The sequence below is a fragment of the Pituophis catenifer genome, unplaced genomic scaffold (genome assembly GCF_029215685.1).
Source record: "Pituophis catenifer annectens isolate HBS135680 unplaced genomic scaffold, rPitCat1.0.hap2 SCAF_6, whole genome shotgun sequence".
NCBI lineage: Eukaryota > Metazoa > Chordata > Lepidosauria > Squamata > Colubridae > Pituophis > Pituophis catenifer.
In genome coordinates this window covers 33,211,983-33,228,509 of record NW_027256886.1, presented here as the reverse complement: position 1 = coordinate 33,228,509, position 16,527 = coordinate 33,211,983, and the positions used below count along the sequence as shown (strand labels likewise).

General features: G+C 34.6%; 1 protein-coding gene across 1 annotated transcript in view; it reads left to right on the top strand.

Annotated features, from left to right (window-relative positions):
- The window catches only part of CLSTN2 (calsyntenin 2), a 250,974-nt gene extending 234,845 nt beyond the window's left edge, over window positions 1–16,129 (top strand). The window contains exons 11-17 of the mRNA XM_070945192.1: window positions 2,905–3,053; window positions 3,685–3,911; window positions 7,608–7,778; window positions 8,490–8,635; window positions 11,014–11,137; window positions 14,822–15,006; window positions 15,935–16,129. Coding sequence (XP_070801293.1) covers window positions 2,905–3,053; window positions 3,685–3,911; window positions 7,608–7,778; window positions 8,490–8,635; window positions 11,014–11,137; window positions 14,822–15,006; window positions 15,935–16,129 — 1,197 coding nt within the window. The remainder of the gene's footprint in view (window positions 1–2,904; window positions 3,054–3,684; window positions 3,912–7,607; window positions 7,779–8,489; window positions 8,636–11,013; window positions 11,138–14,821; window positions 15,007–15,934) is intronic.
- Window positions 16,130–16,527: the final 398 nt, after the last annotated feature.

Genomic DNA, 16,527 nt, shown 5'->3' with positions numbered 1-16,527 from the left:
TAATTGAAAAGTTTTATAAAAAAAGAATTACAGAAATTCCCCCCCCCATGTTCCCCCACCCTTTCCCCCCTTCATCCCACCCACCCCGACGTCCCAGAGCAAAATACAAGGTATTTCATTTAATCAAACATAAACTAGATTAATCTACTTATCCTCAAAGTATTGCCTCTCCCACTAAAGCCTTAACTCCATTACAAATAACCAAATACTTCTAATCCTTCAAATACGCCGAGATTTTCGCCATTTCTGCTAGGTTTGTTACTTTCAATATCCACTCTTCAATAGTAGGCAAAGAGTCCTTCTTCCAATATTGAGCTACCAGCAGCCTAGCTGCTGATATTAAGTTCAAAATTAATTTAGCCTCTGAAACTGTACAGTCCGTAATTATACCCAATAGAAACAATTGAGGAGTAAATTTCAACCTTCTTTTCAAAATATTCTGCATCACCCACCAAATTTTTATCCAAAATGCCTTGATTTTCTTACAGGTCCACCATATATGATAATAGGTTGCATCATTACATTCATATCTCCAACATTTAGCTTGCAAGTTCGAGTACATACATGATAATTTTTTAGGATCTAAGTGCCATCTATAAAACATTTTATAAAAATTCTCTCTCAAATTTTGTGCTTGCGTAAATTTAACATTTCTGAACCAAATCTTTTCCCACGTTTCCATCATCACTGGTTCCTGAAAGTTTTGTGCCCATTTTATCATACAATCCTTAACGAATTCTGTTTCTGAGTCTATTTCCAGTAATGCATTATACAACCTTTTAATATGCATCTGACTTTGATCTCTAATCTGCTGGAAGTCTTAATGCGATGGCCCTCCCACACCTACCATTTCAGGCTAATCAAATTGCAAGATTGCCTGCTTGAGACCCCAAAGTAACTCATGTGTTAAATTGGCTCTTTAAGGGTTGGTCAGTTCACAGGCTACTGGAATTTAAACCATTCAAAACCATCAACATCTCACCATAAAGAGTTTATTTTTTCTAGCAGAGAAATTGTGTTACTGTAAGAAGCCATCAGATTGTCATACTTCCTGAAACATTATGAATGTTTTGTCAAGAAGTATGTTTATTGGCTAGGGACTGATCTGCGTAGTGGAAAAAAAATGGTATTCCCCTTGGAAGTAATCAAAATTTCTCATGATGACTCCCTATTGATTTTGTGAGACTATTTCAGAAAAAGAACTAATGCTATATTCCTTTTCAAAACTGTCTGCAACAATAATAGCATTGCACCACTTTTTGGAAATCCTAGATTGCCTGATATCATCATCTTAAAGAAGTTTAAGCATTTTATGAACAATATGCTTTTCCAAGCTTTTATAGTCCCCTTAAGCCACCCAAATAAACTTCAACCAAATAACTAGTCTGAGCAGATGATGCAAATAATCTTGGATTAAATGAAGCAAATTGTTGGAAGATACTGGGTCAGCTTCCTTCTTGTATAAACATACTACTCCTTGCTCAAAACATGAATCAGTTCTGGTGAATTACATATGGGGCAATGAATATAAAATAGCCTTGACTTTTCATTCTTTGTAATATTTGCAAAGTAAGAAAGAACTGGAAAAGTTCTTTATTCATATTCTGTATTCATTTTTGTTAAATGAAGAGGTCTTTGAAAGGATCTATGGAGCAGGAACCAGTTGGTTTCCTCAACTGTCACTGATATTAAAGCACTAGTGGCATACAAATTTAATGTTCAGATCGTCTAGTATGGCAATGTCATATTGATCAATTGAGACAAAATTATTCTCAGAGTGAGTTAGCAACCAGAAGCATCATTTTCAAAACTGTTTGGAGCTGATGCCCCTGCACCAGGCTTAGTTGAAGATTACACCAAACATTGTTTTTGCCTTCAGGAGTTGCTGAAGAAAATTTCCCTGAATCTTATATAGTTTACCAGTTGAATCCAGAAATCATTCTTCAGAAAGGTTCTTCTTGCTTGATGAAATTATCTTACTGTAACTAAAGAGTAAAGAGGTTGTATTTGTTATGTTTTAGTTTTTTGCATCCTGAAGCTCATGCAGTTCTTCAATGAACCATAGCTGCTGGAGAGAGTTTTGTAAGCAATCTACATAGGTGTTTAAAAGAAATAATCATGCTTGGTGATGTTGCACTTCAATAACCAACCTTACTACTTGCACCCCAACATCTAATGCAAGTTCACCACCTGCCCCATCCTTTAAGAATGCCGTTGTTTGTCCTGTTTGAGGCTGATGTTTATTTGAAATCTGCTAGAGAGAACCAAAATTGCTTGTTTTCCATTTTGCCTCCAGCAGCTATCTGGTATTGACAAGCAGTTGTTTCTGTAATTGAACTGTGTATTGGGAAAAAGAATCCAAAGTTTAATGTTTCAGCTTCAAAAAGTTTTTAGTCTCTGATCTAGAAGCTGGCATGATGCAAGTTTCTTCATTCATTTTCACCTTTTCAGCCATTGTCTGAGCCAGTTACACGGCAGGTGGCAAGCTGTCAGGGGCAAGTCTCATGCAGTGTTTTTGACTTGGCCTGACAGTGACATGCCTGGATGAAATTGCAATTGGGTTGAGAGCAATAAAAAGAAAGATTGTATCTAGCTTTCAAGAACATTTGTGAAACAATGGTTTCTAAGTGTACACAAATGTATAGAAATGGTAAATTGTCCTGGTTAAATCTGGATTGTAGAGAAACTTATTTTGATTCAAAGTAATTGTTTTGGCTTTTAATTCAAGTTAACTGGAATGAAATAAGTGTTAGCTAATAAAACGATAGATTTTCTTTATTTTGTTAAAGGTATGACCTTATCTAAGAAACAGGCTTCAGAATCTTCTTATTTTAGGTGTTACAATGAGTTGCTCTATATCATTTTCTTAGAAAAACTAATTATAGCCTTTCACCACCTCTGCAGTATCACTTCAATCCTTCCCAGTCAGTCCTTGTTATAGAAGGAGATGACATTGAGAATATAAATCAAGCTCTCCAAAAAGTCTCCTATATCAACTCAAGACAGTTTCCAACTTCAGGTATTCGCCGCCTTAAAGTGTCATCCAAAGTCCAGTAAGTTAAATTCACTAAGCTTGATAATAGAAGCAATGCATCAGTAAACTCATGTTGAGGACTTTTTAATTTTGGGATAAGTGAAAGAGTTTTATCAGCAACACTCATCTTTTAATAAATTGGCCAGCAGCTTAATTGTTACAGTGACTATGATTTCTGCTATTCCTGCATGCCCATGGAGTTCTGGGATGTGTAGAAAATGGCCTCCTGATGCATTCAGTATAAAATAGGCAATTAGGTTCTCAATGCACATTTAACAAGATAGATTTATCAAGCCTGTTAAGTATCAGTTTGAGTATGTAATTAAAAATACATAAGCCATTTAATCAGATTTAACCATTGACTGTTTGTTATGTTATTTATGAGTTTAAGTTGTATGGGTGCAGTGACCTTTGTAAAGATCATACCTGTCAATGGCATGCTGTGCTGTTCATAAATAATTTGGGAAACTATATTTTAATGCTCATACGGGACTGAGTAATTCTGAAGCTGGTCAGTGAGTAGGCATTAAAAACTAAGTGTGCAAAGATTCCCAATATCTCTGGATAAATATTCTCTTTCAACTGTGTGTTTCTTAAGAAAAAAGAATGAATGCTTAATCTTCCATGAAGTTAAATGGTACATTTTTCAGATGTTTTGGTGAAGATACCTGCATTAGTATTCCAGATATAGATGCCTATGTAATGGTGTTACAAGCCAAGGAGCCCAAGATTACAATGACTGGAATGGATCACTTTGCAAGACCTGCCACACAATTTGAACATGAAAGAGGAGTGATTCTTTTACCGGATGTCAGAATTGTCAGCACAGTTTCTAAAATGGAACATCCTTCTGACCTGAAGGAAACTGTGACTAGAGGTTTGTTGATTTTTTCTTTTTAGGTTTATGATTTTCATGACTTAAGTAGAACTTAATGCCAAATATAAATGAATAATGTATAGAAACAGGCTTTGCTAAGATGGTTGTAACCTTGGAAGAAGATTGTTTAAGGCAAGGTAATATGTAATATGGCTCTTAAATATTATTGTCCTTCAGTAAAGTGCATAATACATTGGAGAAGCAGGAGCTTATTTTATTTCAGCCTTCCCCTGCTTGGTATACCTCAGCCAACGAAGTGTACATCAGATAAACACTGATTTGGGTGAAGGGGTGGGAGCAACTTTTTTTTAAAAAAGAACAGCTATTCCTTTTTGCTCTGTCCTTTGTGAGCTCTGGAGAGTTAGCATTGACAATGCTGTCTTGTGCAACATTTATAACTACCATAATTAAAATGCCATGGTAAACATTTCCTGTACCTTCATCCCTTGGGTCATAACAACTTGAGCAGACCAACCTTGGTTGTTTAATTTATTTATAATATTTATATTTATTTATAATATTTACTGATTTTCATTTTAAAATAGTGATTGGTTATAATAAATACCAAAAATGGGCAGTAAAATAGTAGTAATAAAAATAGTAAATATTGAACCCACAACTAATTAAAAGCTAATATCCACGTCAAACTATAAAAATTGAAAAAGTCTGTAAGGAAGATAGCAGTTTCTTAAATGATCTTATCCTTCACTGTTTATTATCACCAATGCCTTGAAAAGTTGTATATGCACCGTAAGGAACACTTTCAAGAGGAGCTCTTCATATAGCATGTGGTAGAGCAAAGTAAAATTAAGTAGTTATCTGTTAGGCATCAAATAGAGATTTTAAAGTTAACTAGGTAACTCTAGTTTTTGCCTAGTTATGTCTGCTGAACAGCTGGATTTCTTCTAGTTGTGTCAATTTGTTTTTATTAAATAGGTGGCTCAGGACATGTTGAAAACAGAAAAGGAAGCTAAAGAATGTCAGTAAGCTCTTTGGTACATCACACTAGTGAAAGAAGGTTTATGTGAACCAATTTCTTAGAGTATATTAGGTCTAGAAGCAATAGTTGTTGCCAAACCTGCACCCCCAATAATTTCATTTATTGTAAACATTATGGCCTAATTATTATTGGTGGAGAAGTGATAAAACATAAAGACTTTCTTTGTATGCAACAAGAAGATGGCCACATAAATATAGTGAGCAATTTAACCTTGATCTACTGCATGTTAACAGACCAAGAGAGAGAGAGGTCATCTATCTGAAGTGACAGAAATGGATATTCTTGGCCTTCTTCATAAAAGATAATTCATTTAATTGATGGCATGCAAAAGACATTTTATTTGGTTTCACACATCTCAGCCATGTTCAACAAAATTGCATTTTTATTTAGAATGATGTACAAAAAATCATTTTTGCAGGAATACATTTTATGACCAGTTGGTGAATTAGTGTTGGAAAACCTTTGGGATTATTGGATTGTTTCCAGCATTATTATTTTAAAACCTCAAGGAAACTGAAATCTTTAATAATGCCAAGTTTTGTTTTTCTAAACTTTTCATTCTTAGTTGCCTAAACAGTGTTCCTTGTAGTGCTCAGGAATAATTCATGATACAAATACTTATACCCACTTTTCCACAGACTTCTGCTCTGTATTACAAATAAACACATCATTTGATAATGGTGCTGAGATTCTCTATGTTATGTTATTAACTATAATAAGAAATTTTAAAACATTTTGCATACACACACACACACACACACACACACACACACACACACACATTTCTTTCATAACAGTCTTCACTAAATGATGGCATTTTTATCAATATAGTACTTTCCCTGAGAATGAGTTTTCAGCATGATCAATTTTCATTAATATGGAAACCTATGTTTAAGCTTTACTTCCTAACACCTGCAAATATATAAATATTGTAGGGATCAATATCAAGCTGATCAAGGATTATTTCTTAGGGAATATGAAAACAATTACAGCTAAAATACAGTGATGGTTGATTTACAGTACTTATCTCCTTTGTTTATATAAAGATCCTCTCCATATTCAGTAAACATTTTTGATACCAAATAGAGGTAGTTGAGAAGCGCTTCTATATAGTTTAATCATTTTTAGTGATAATATTCTTCAGAATCCAAAACTCATATTTTATATGTAGATTAGCAGAAACGCTGCCAGGTTATATTTATAGTGGGCATGTAGGAGCAGCATTCAGTTCATTGTAAAGTATTACATATGCCCAGTGTATACAAACTATTGCAGAAAAAGCTTTTAGATAATCTGTGAATAAAACTGTGAAAATTTAATAATTCTAGAATTACACATGTTGCCACAGCAACTCCGCCTCCATCTTCATCTTCATCATATCCTCCTTTCCTTCCTTCCTTCTTCCATTAGAGATAAAATTAAAGTTTTTTTTTATTAGATGCAAAGTTGTTCAGAAAATATAAACCATTCTTAGTGATTCAATTGTATTCACAGAAGTAAAAAGTGATACCAGACCTCTTAGTGTTTTTTAAAGTCCTAAAATAATAATAGTGAGAAAGATAAATGTGGTACCAAATTACATTCCTAAATTATATTAGTTTATGAAGATTTTTGTTGCCAACTGGAGTTTGCTAAGAGGATATGCTGACATACTGTATATGGACAGAAATATATTCTCTTGATATTAAGGAAGGGATTAATGATATGAGTCATCCATTTTTGAAAAGTCTTCATTCTCTAAAAATGACAAGATCAACCAATATGCTTATTCATTATCTATATTTAATGACAAGCTAAAGGATGGAAATAGTACTAAATGGATATTTTGTGGATATTTTTAATAGTTCCTTTTCTCCCTTTATTTATTTAATTTAGTTAGTTTAGATATTTAGTTCATTTAGATATTTAGCTTCTTTTAATTGTTATAAGGTATGTAGGATTTTTTAAAAAAATTATTGTACAACTATTGTATCTTTTGTTGGTAATAGTGATTGATGTTGTAGTTATTTCCATTTCAGTGGGAATATGGATTTGTATATGTTTATCTATCTAAATACACATCTCAGAAGTATTTATGATTATTGAGGTAATATTAATACACATTCACTAAAAATCAGCATAATTATCATTATGTAATTCTGTTTTACATAAGGTGATAGTGCTAGTCAATCTTTGTTCATCTGCAAATTAAGCAGGCAAGGTAAGCTCCAGTTAGTACTTGGATGGGTGACCTGAGATTTCCAGGGAATTAGCAAGTATAGGAAGACAAACAGAATATTTTGAAAAAGGCAATAGTACAAGACTTCAGTATTTAATATGTAAATAATTTAATTTTATATTGTTTTAATGTGCAATTGTGCATTTTATTGTTGTGAACTCCCCTGAGTCCATTGGAGATAGGGCGGCATATAAATCGCATTAAACTAAACTAAACTAAACTAATATTGCCAAGAAAATCACCTGGATGCTGTCACCAAGAATTAAGTGTCTTTCCAAATTAACAATTCAATTCTGTACTTTTCAAAGTCAGTTTACATAATTTTTTTTTTGTTTTTTGTTCTTTTCAGTCATGGAGTGAAAATTGTACACTACTTAAGGGCAACTGAGTATAGTGCCCTGTAAATAAATTAAATTTTGAAAAGCAACATTTTATTTTTTTTAGTATGTTATTTGACATTCTTTATTATTATTCACAGATCATAAACCAGTTCTGTTAGAAAAAATGGATCACAATCTGGATTTTTGTGATATTTTGGTAATTGGATCAGAATTGGATCCCAAGCGAGAGTGTTTGGAATTGGACAAGAAAGACCTTCAAGGGAAACATATCGAAGCCACTAACTCTACAGCTGGATATTCAATATATGGTTTGAATATTTTTTTTCCATTTCTGTATCTTATTCTAACCTAATACTTAATATGTTTATCTTAAATTAATAGGGCTATGTTGTACCTGTTTTTTTAAAAAAGAATAAAATACATCAGCATGGCAGAAGTTAGAAAGCAGTTCAGTATGAGAAATTGGAAATCCATTTACTATTTATCCTATCAAGATGATTCATCCTAATCTTTATCTGAGTGAAAATGAAGTGGATATTAGTGACTGCAGAAAGTAGATCAAAGAACATGTACTACATTGAACTACATTTCCTAGCATCCATTACCATTGACCATACTGGTTGAACCTCTAAGAAGTGCAGTTCAACACTATCTGAAGAACCATGTTTCCATCTTTTTGCTATAGTAAAGCAGAAAATATCTCAATCACGGGTGTCAAACTCGCGGCATCACATTGCCATCACATGACATTTCGCAATGTTTTTCCCATTCACAGAGCAGGGATGGGTGGGGCGCATCTAGCCTTCCAGCTGCCAGATTGACACACCTGCTCTAGATTATTGAGATACCCAGAATTTGTAGTCTTCATATCATTTGCAAATGATTGTGAAACTGCCTGTAGAAACAGTAGAACTGGATTAAAGAAAGTGATAATATGTATTTACTTCTGGTACAGTTTTCAGTTGTTTTTTTCCTTTTCTTGACATTTAATATGTTTTATATTGTTTTTACTGGTTCAGGTGTGGACACTATGAAAAACTATGAAAAAGTTTTACGACAAATTCGTTATCGTAATTGGCACACATCTTCCTTTTCTGATAGAAAGTTTAGAATCAAATGTTCAGAACTGAATGGGCGCTATACCAGCAATGAATTCAATTTAGAAGTAAGTAGCATTTAAAAAAAACCAATTAACAATTATTTTTATATTAGAAAATAAAAGGCACAGGCAGTATTTGGTATCTATTAATATAAAATAATTTTAAGATAATTTAGTGAACACGTGTTATTTCTCAATATGTTATTAGGTACCAGTGCAGTCATAAACCCAGGCAATAAATTAAGATATTATAATAGAGTGTGGGAATGATTTCAGAGAAAGGATGGAAGAGATACTGGCTAGGAAAAAATCAGGCAAATGAAGCAGAACCCTCAGTAATTTAACAGTCAGGGTGTTCTGATCCTGCTCACACATGCATATATCACAGGTGAGGTAAAGATTTTAACTGAGGCTTTCCACACCAAATAATTTTCCGTAGAAATTCCTAGATGAAAAACCATGCAATACCTCACGAGTTCACAGTTCAGTCCAGGAACAAACCCAACCTGAATTTGCAAGGCAGGACAAGTCCACAAGGCAAAGGCAAGGCTAAGGCAAGTTCTTGAGGCAAAAACAAGCCTATGAGGCACGGACAAAATCTGTGAAGCAAGTCCAGAGGTTAAGTCATGAGTCAGGGTCCAAGGTACACAGTCTGAGTCAGGAAACAAGGTTCAAGGCAAGGAAACAGACACATTCCCACCCTTGTTTCATTCCACTTGCTGAGCTAAATAGCCACTTCTCAGTACATCCATTAAAAGGAGTGAAGCTCCTCACAAGTAGCCTGGCTGACCTTTGTTGTGCCTGCTTTCTCTCAACCCTATGCACTCTTGGATCAGGGAGAAGAGGCAATTCTTCCACATCTCTGCTGATCAGCTGTAGTTGCATGCCTTCTGCTTCTGAAACCTCTGAGCTTTCCATCTGCAGCTGTGCCTCTCCTGTCCCTAGCTCAGGCGGCCACTTAGCCAGCCACTCCTCTGTGGTGCTTGGCCTCATTACTTCTGACTCGGAGCATCTGGGAACCTCTGGATGTTCGTCCGTATCCCCCTTTGACAGTCCTGGAATTGGCTGTTCCTCATCTGATCTGAAGAGGCGTCTGGGGACTTGACCAGGGAAGCTTCACATAGCAGCCATCACATAGAGAAAGAAACTTAGAAAGGACTGCCTTAATGAATTAAGCAATTAAAAGTGGTGGCTGGAAGTTTTGTTCTTTCAGATTTGCAAGATTCTATTAATGTAGTGTTACAATAAAGTAGATATAACTCATCTACTCATGATTCCTCTCTGGTTTATCTAGGAAAGCTGACAGATACTTTCTTATCATTTAATTAATTTAATTAAGTCATTTAATTAATAATTTTTCACCAATACATTTTTAAACCAGAGATTTAAATGAGGTTATTTTTTATTTATAAAGAACAAATTTTCCCTCACAAATGTTGTTTCTTTTAAACTGATATAGTCAGCATTCTTGAGGGCTTGCTTCTCATATGTGTGAAATATAGAACTCTGTGCAGTAGACACATTTTTAAACAAATACTTTGGGACAGAATTGAAATCAGTCCAGAAATACTTGCTATGACATCATGTGCTTGTCCCAGATGATTAGAGCTCTGATTTACGCTGAGTGCCACATACTACATCAGGTTTTCACCTGAGAACAGCTGGTATGTGATCTGACACCGGAGAACATAAATGTTGATTGTTTGTCATGATCAGATCTCTATAGTGTTTTCAGCCACTACTGACTTCTATTGCAGGATAGATCCATTACTGCCACAAGGACCATATATATTATTGGGACATTCCCCATGGAATTCCAGAAACACAAGGTGGATAACTTATGTTTCTGGGATTCCCAGGGGCATGTCCCAATAATCTGGCAGGCAGCTTAATAGTAGAGTGCCTAAATTTAGCAAGGTTTGAGGAAAGTTACCTAGAACAATGTTAGTAGAAGACAAATGAACTTGCACTCGGATTACTCACTGTGGATTTGTTTTATGGAACCTACAGACAACTGACTGTCTACGTTCTTTACATTTGTTGTTTCTATTTATTCATTGAACTTTGGGGTTTTGTAATTTGGGAGTTTTTAGGAAATATTGCTGCAACAAGATAGTTGTGAAATATACTTTCCAGCATTAGTTGACTGGCTTGCTGTATATCTGATGCAATTGACTAGGTCCAGTTCAACTAATCTCATAGCTTTTTTCACCCCTGAAACTGTATGAGAGTCTGTCTTTTTCATAATTAGTTCCTCTGATTTAGTTGGTAAATCTGAAATCATCACCCTACGGATTAAGTGCTCTCATATAGAGCCAATGCAAATTGTGACCTGATAATACTTCTGCCTAAATATAACTTCTCAGCTTGACTATTATGCAAAATCTGATTAGTATTATTGTGAATACTTCATATTTTTAATATTAGTTTCTGTTTTCTTCTAGGTTAATATTCTACATAATTCCAACTCTAATTCCATGGAATATGCAAATCTTATGATAAAAGAGCCACAATTTTTCCAATCTATCCATCACCCAGAAGAAAGCACAAACAATATTCAAAGCTCAGGTATTACATGAATTAAGTAGATAAGAATGGATTTAACAAAAATTGACCTACATTCTGTTTATGTAGAAGTACATCTAGTGAAGGGGAGGCCCCCATTTCTTATTGTTAGAAAAGTTCTAATGTTCAATTGGAATCTGAATTCCTGTAACTTAATATAGCAGGATAATTGTACTTGCAAGACTCTGTTTATATAGCTTTACAATAAAGTAGATTTAGCTCCTCTGGTTGTGTTTCCTGTGTTTCTACGTGGTAAAACTGAGCAATCATACAAGTACAATTCTCCTGTCCTTTGCTTTACAGCCTGAGAAACTGAGGGCCTCTTCTCAACTTCTTGCCCTGCCCATTATCTAGTTGCAGGCCATACTGCCTCTTTTCTGATAATTGCCTAGGCAGCATTTCTTTGCCCATTCTCCCAAGGTCTTTCCCACATACCATTACAATTTGAATGTCTCCAGTGAAAAGAAACAAGTCTTTTTCTGCTTCTTTAAATGAAGATTGATATAATATCTCCCCTAAGGCTATTAAAGCTAAGCATGCAGCACCTGCTTCCTTAACAATTTCTTATAAGATTTCCAATCCCCCCTCCCCCCGCCGTGACACAATGGTGCATATTTCCTTGGTGGTGATGGTGGTGGTATTCTTTTCTTCTTGCAACTTATTGGCTGCTCATCTCCAGCGAAATTAGAAGAAACATAAAACAACTGAAAACCTAAAATCAGACAGCCCACACTAAAATAAATATCCCCTTTTAAAATCTTTTTTAGACTGCAATACCCAGAACCAGACATATTTTCCCAGTGGGCCTTAACAAGGGAGAATATATTTGGCCTATTTCCCCTCCCTTGGACTCTTGGCTAGTTTTAATACATCCCAAAATAGCATTTTATTTTTGTCAGCTGCATCACGTTGTTTGCTCATGTGCAGCCTCTGATCCACTAGAACACCCAGATTCTTTTCATATGTATTACTACCAAGCCAGATCTCTTCTTGCACTATTCTTGTATTTTTCATTTTTCTTTTCAGATGCAGGAGTTTTTATTTCACCATATTAAACTTTGTATAATTCATTTTGGTCCCGTGTTCAAGCCTGTCTAAATCTTTTAAATCATCTCTTTCTGATTGTTTGCTTTAGTTTTGTGTGATCTGTAAATTTGATAATTGTCCCTTAAAACCTTTCATTCATGTTATTAATTACATTTTGAATAGCACAAAGGTAGTATTCCACTTAATACATTTCTCCACATTGGTATAAAACCATTTATAAGTTCCTTCTATTTGCTAGCATTCAGCTGATTGTGAATCAATATATAACATAGCTCTTGTTTTATCATTTTATTGATAAAGGTATTAGAAACTTGTTGAATGCTTGGCTGAGATCAAGGTAAGCACACACACTATGCCCATGGCCTTCACCACCTCACCTATTAACTTTGGTTAAATTTGATGTAGTTACTTTCAGCCTATCTTCTTTCTCCTAGAAAGATAATTTTGAAGTTAAGTCAAATATCCAAACATGTTTCACCGGTAAATTTAATATGCACTTCTTTCACATCCTCACCTAAATCATTAGTAAAAATATTCTAAAAATTGAGGAATAGCACCTTAGCAGGAAGCTGGGATAGGCATCAAGCCCAAGAATCCTGTTCCTTCATCGAGATCTAGAGGCTCAAAAACCTCTCAGATAATATTTCCAGATATCACCTCTATCAGATGATCAGATTCTATGCATCCAACTTCCAACTCAAAGTAAACATGCATTATTTTATGCACACAGCAACCAATTAATGATTCTTTTGGCCCATCCTTCCCTACCAAGGTCCAAATCACTCAAAAAAATGTTACATTCCATGAAAGTTCTAAGTGTGGAAAAGTACTGACACTTCACCATCAATATGGCCATGATGTAAGTTCATATTTGAGCATGCATATGCATCTGGTCACATTCAATGTTTTAGTTTCGCTAGTATCATAATGAATTGTCACTTGACAGAGAGAGGGAGAAGCCATTTGGAGCAATCCTGTCTAGAACCTTCATGTTGTTCATATTCCAGATACCCAACCAAACTGCCATCCCTGCATTGCTAGGGAATTCAGTCCTAATCAAACACACCATTCTTTCTCTAAACACATCTTGTGATGGAGAACCTTTCTGTTATAAACAGTTCAACATCAACACAACTTAAACCTTGATCCAAGAAACAATATATTTCTCAACAACACCATTTGCATAGTTAGTACTTGCAGTATTTTTCTTTCCTTTTCCTGTCCTATTCCATGAGAATAATGCTTACACCCTCAGGGCCTTTAGCTTTCTTCCAAGGTTTTCAAAATCTGTGGCAATGTGCTTATAGCTGCTTCTTGAAGTATTATATGTCAACATGTGCCCTAGCAGGAAGGATTATTTTTTTGCTGGACTTAATTAGAGTTGAAAGCTGTTCTGTTATGTCCCTGATCTATGCTAGTGGCACAAGCAGACTTTACAAGCCATTGAGTCTGATCAGCATACACTTGTTGCAGTTCTTCATATTAATGAACAACCAATTCCCCAACTCTTTTTCTTTGTCTTAATAGCTGCATTCTCTCTGCCATTTAGAAAACTAACATCGTAGTCTCTAATTCTGACGTATCATTTTCTTTTTCCTTCCCTAAGTTTTATTGTTCCAGTGATACAGAATAGCTTTGGCATCCTTCTATTCACCAAGCTTGCTCCTCTCTTTTTCTGTCCATATACAGAGTTGCTCCCACTATTAATTTCTGTTGTGATATCTGCTTTCTTTCTACTGATAAAACATTGTATTTTCTTATCAGCTTAAATGTGTCTGTTTGCTGCTTCTGTCCCTAGACTTTTTCTTAAATGTTGTAATGTCCTTGCATGGGTGGTAAATATATGCCAGGTTGTTTTCTGGCGGAAAAACAAACTTGCCATTGGCATTGCAGGTGCTCATCATAAACTCATGCCCATTCATTGTTGCTTTTACTTATTAAAGCATCATTAGAGAGTTTTTACTCATTCTTTGTCCCTTCTCAAACTTTTGGGTTAACCAAGTACAAACACATGACTTATGACGATGTATTGTGGGTGCCTCCTTAAACTCCCCTGCCAACGTCTTCTTACTTCTTCCTTTTTGTTTGCTCAGTGAGCTTGACCTGAACAAAGAGCATGGTGGCACCAAATAACCTCTTCCCTAGATTTTACATGTGTTGCATCTCCTAGTATCCATGCATACAAAATGAGTATGCAAGGAGGATACTTTTGCATAAATAGTTTTATGCATTAAGGTCCCCTCCATGATGATATTGTGTATGTGATTCTATTGGAAGACATATTCACCATTTACATATTCACTGACTCTGTAAGTAGTTTCCGGAACTCAAGAGCTGGAATTATATAATAATAGTAAGGGATTCTACACACAAAAGACAGTTTAAATGTGATAATCACCTACAGATGAAATTGCTCTTGTTTTATTTTTTTAAACTCTGTATTGGAGAATTGTATTGTTATACTTTTTGTAATGGTTTCTTTTAAGTTCAACAACAAAACAAATGTAACTGCAGTTACATTTAGATATAATTATGAATGCTGAAAATTGCTATAATTATAACATAACAGCTTAAACACTAAATATACTTAAATGGCACTGGAAGTATGTGTTAAATTCCCCCCATTTTATTTCATTTCAGTACTTCCAAGTATGGCTACCGTCATCATCATAATCTGTGTCAGTGTCTTAGTCTTCATCATAGCTATGGGAGTATACAGAATTCATTCAGCTTGCCACTATACTTCAAAGGAACATGAAACTAATAAAGAAAATGAAATGGATTGGGATGACTCAGCTCTGACTATCACAATCAATCCCATGGAAGTAAGTAGAAAAGACATATTGTCCTTTATTCTTGTTATCAGTCCTATTTTTCATTTATGTGCAAGAATCTTTTTCATAAATAATCTTCAGCCACTCCCCCAATATTTACTAAATGTACTGGGTGAAAAGAAAAACACCCTTCCTACTATTTGATTGGCCTTATTTCTGATGTTGGCATGTGTCTGAAAATGGTCTCTATCTAGTATATCTAAAGATACACCCAGATACACATAGAGAGGATGTTCAGGGTTCTATATTTCACGGAATTACTATATCAGATCTCTTTGAAGTATATTTGGTTTAATCTTAACCTAGAAGGATGTAAATACTATTAGTATCAATAATATATTGGAGTTATGAAAATTACTTTGCATACATTTTAATGACAGTGACCTTGTTCAGTTATTCAGGAAGGTCATATTACATTTTTTGTACTTGTAGCTTGGCCTTTTTTCACATGCTCAATCTAATAATGTATTATTGATGAATATGTCTCTATCAAAGCTACAATGAAAAAAAATGAGTAGAAGTGCTTGCTTAATCAAGAACAGATGGATGACATTCAAGTTGGATTGTTTTATCTGATTAATTATTTAATGTGATCTTATAGAAAAGATTTCAGGTCATATATAATTGAATGATATAACTGCTTTTTTTTACTTAGTTTCATCCTTTAGCTTTTGTGAATTTTAATAAGGGAGGTCACTTTCATTTATCTCTTGGTAAATCTGTTAGTCTATAATTTTCTCAGCTGATAGTTAGCTCTATCAAATATGACTATACATTTGAAGAGTGATTTCTTTTTCTTTTAGGTACATCTAAACAGGTACCAACCACACACTCTCATTTAGAGATTTAGAAATAAACTTTTAGAAGCTTCTTTTCTTCTTATCAACAGCTCCACTTTATGTTTCTTTATAATACATAGAAATATGAACAACCTTGTGGAGAAGAAGAAAGTGATGAGGAAGAAATTGAAGATGAAGATGATACAACCAGTGCAGAGTCAGATGAGACTGAAGAGGAAGAAGAAGAGGAAGAAGCCATAGGGAATAAAGGAGACAAACAAAATACAACCAGGCAAGATCAGTTGGAATGGGATGATTCAACATTACCCTACTAGAATCTTTAGTTTTCTTTCTCTTTTTGTATAAACCAATACTGTGTATTTTGAGTCAATCCTACTGATTCAACCATATCTTGGATCTATGAATTAATTGACAGTTTAACTTCCTATTGACTACAGATGATAAAACTGCATTGTCTGAATTTGATATAGTTGTATCACAACTACTCCCAATAGTTGTTCCTTTCCTAATATGTGAGTAATAGCACCTGGTAAAGCACAGCATACAACTATTAAAGAGTCACTTGTAAAAAGGACAGCAACCTGACATCATACATTTGTTAGTGCTGCTCTAGTTTCATGAAAAACCCTGTTTCTTTTAAAGGGTGTATAAGCAAACCCAATTCATCAGACTATAAAGAGGATAGTCCAGGTTGCTTTTAAAATTTTCCAAA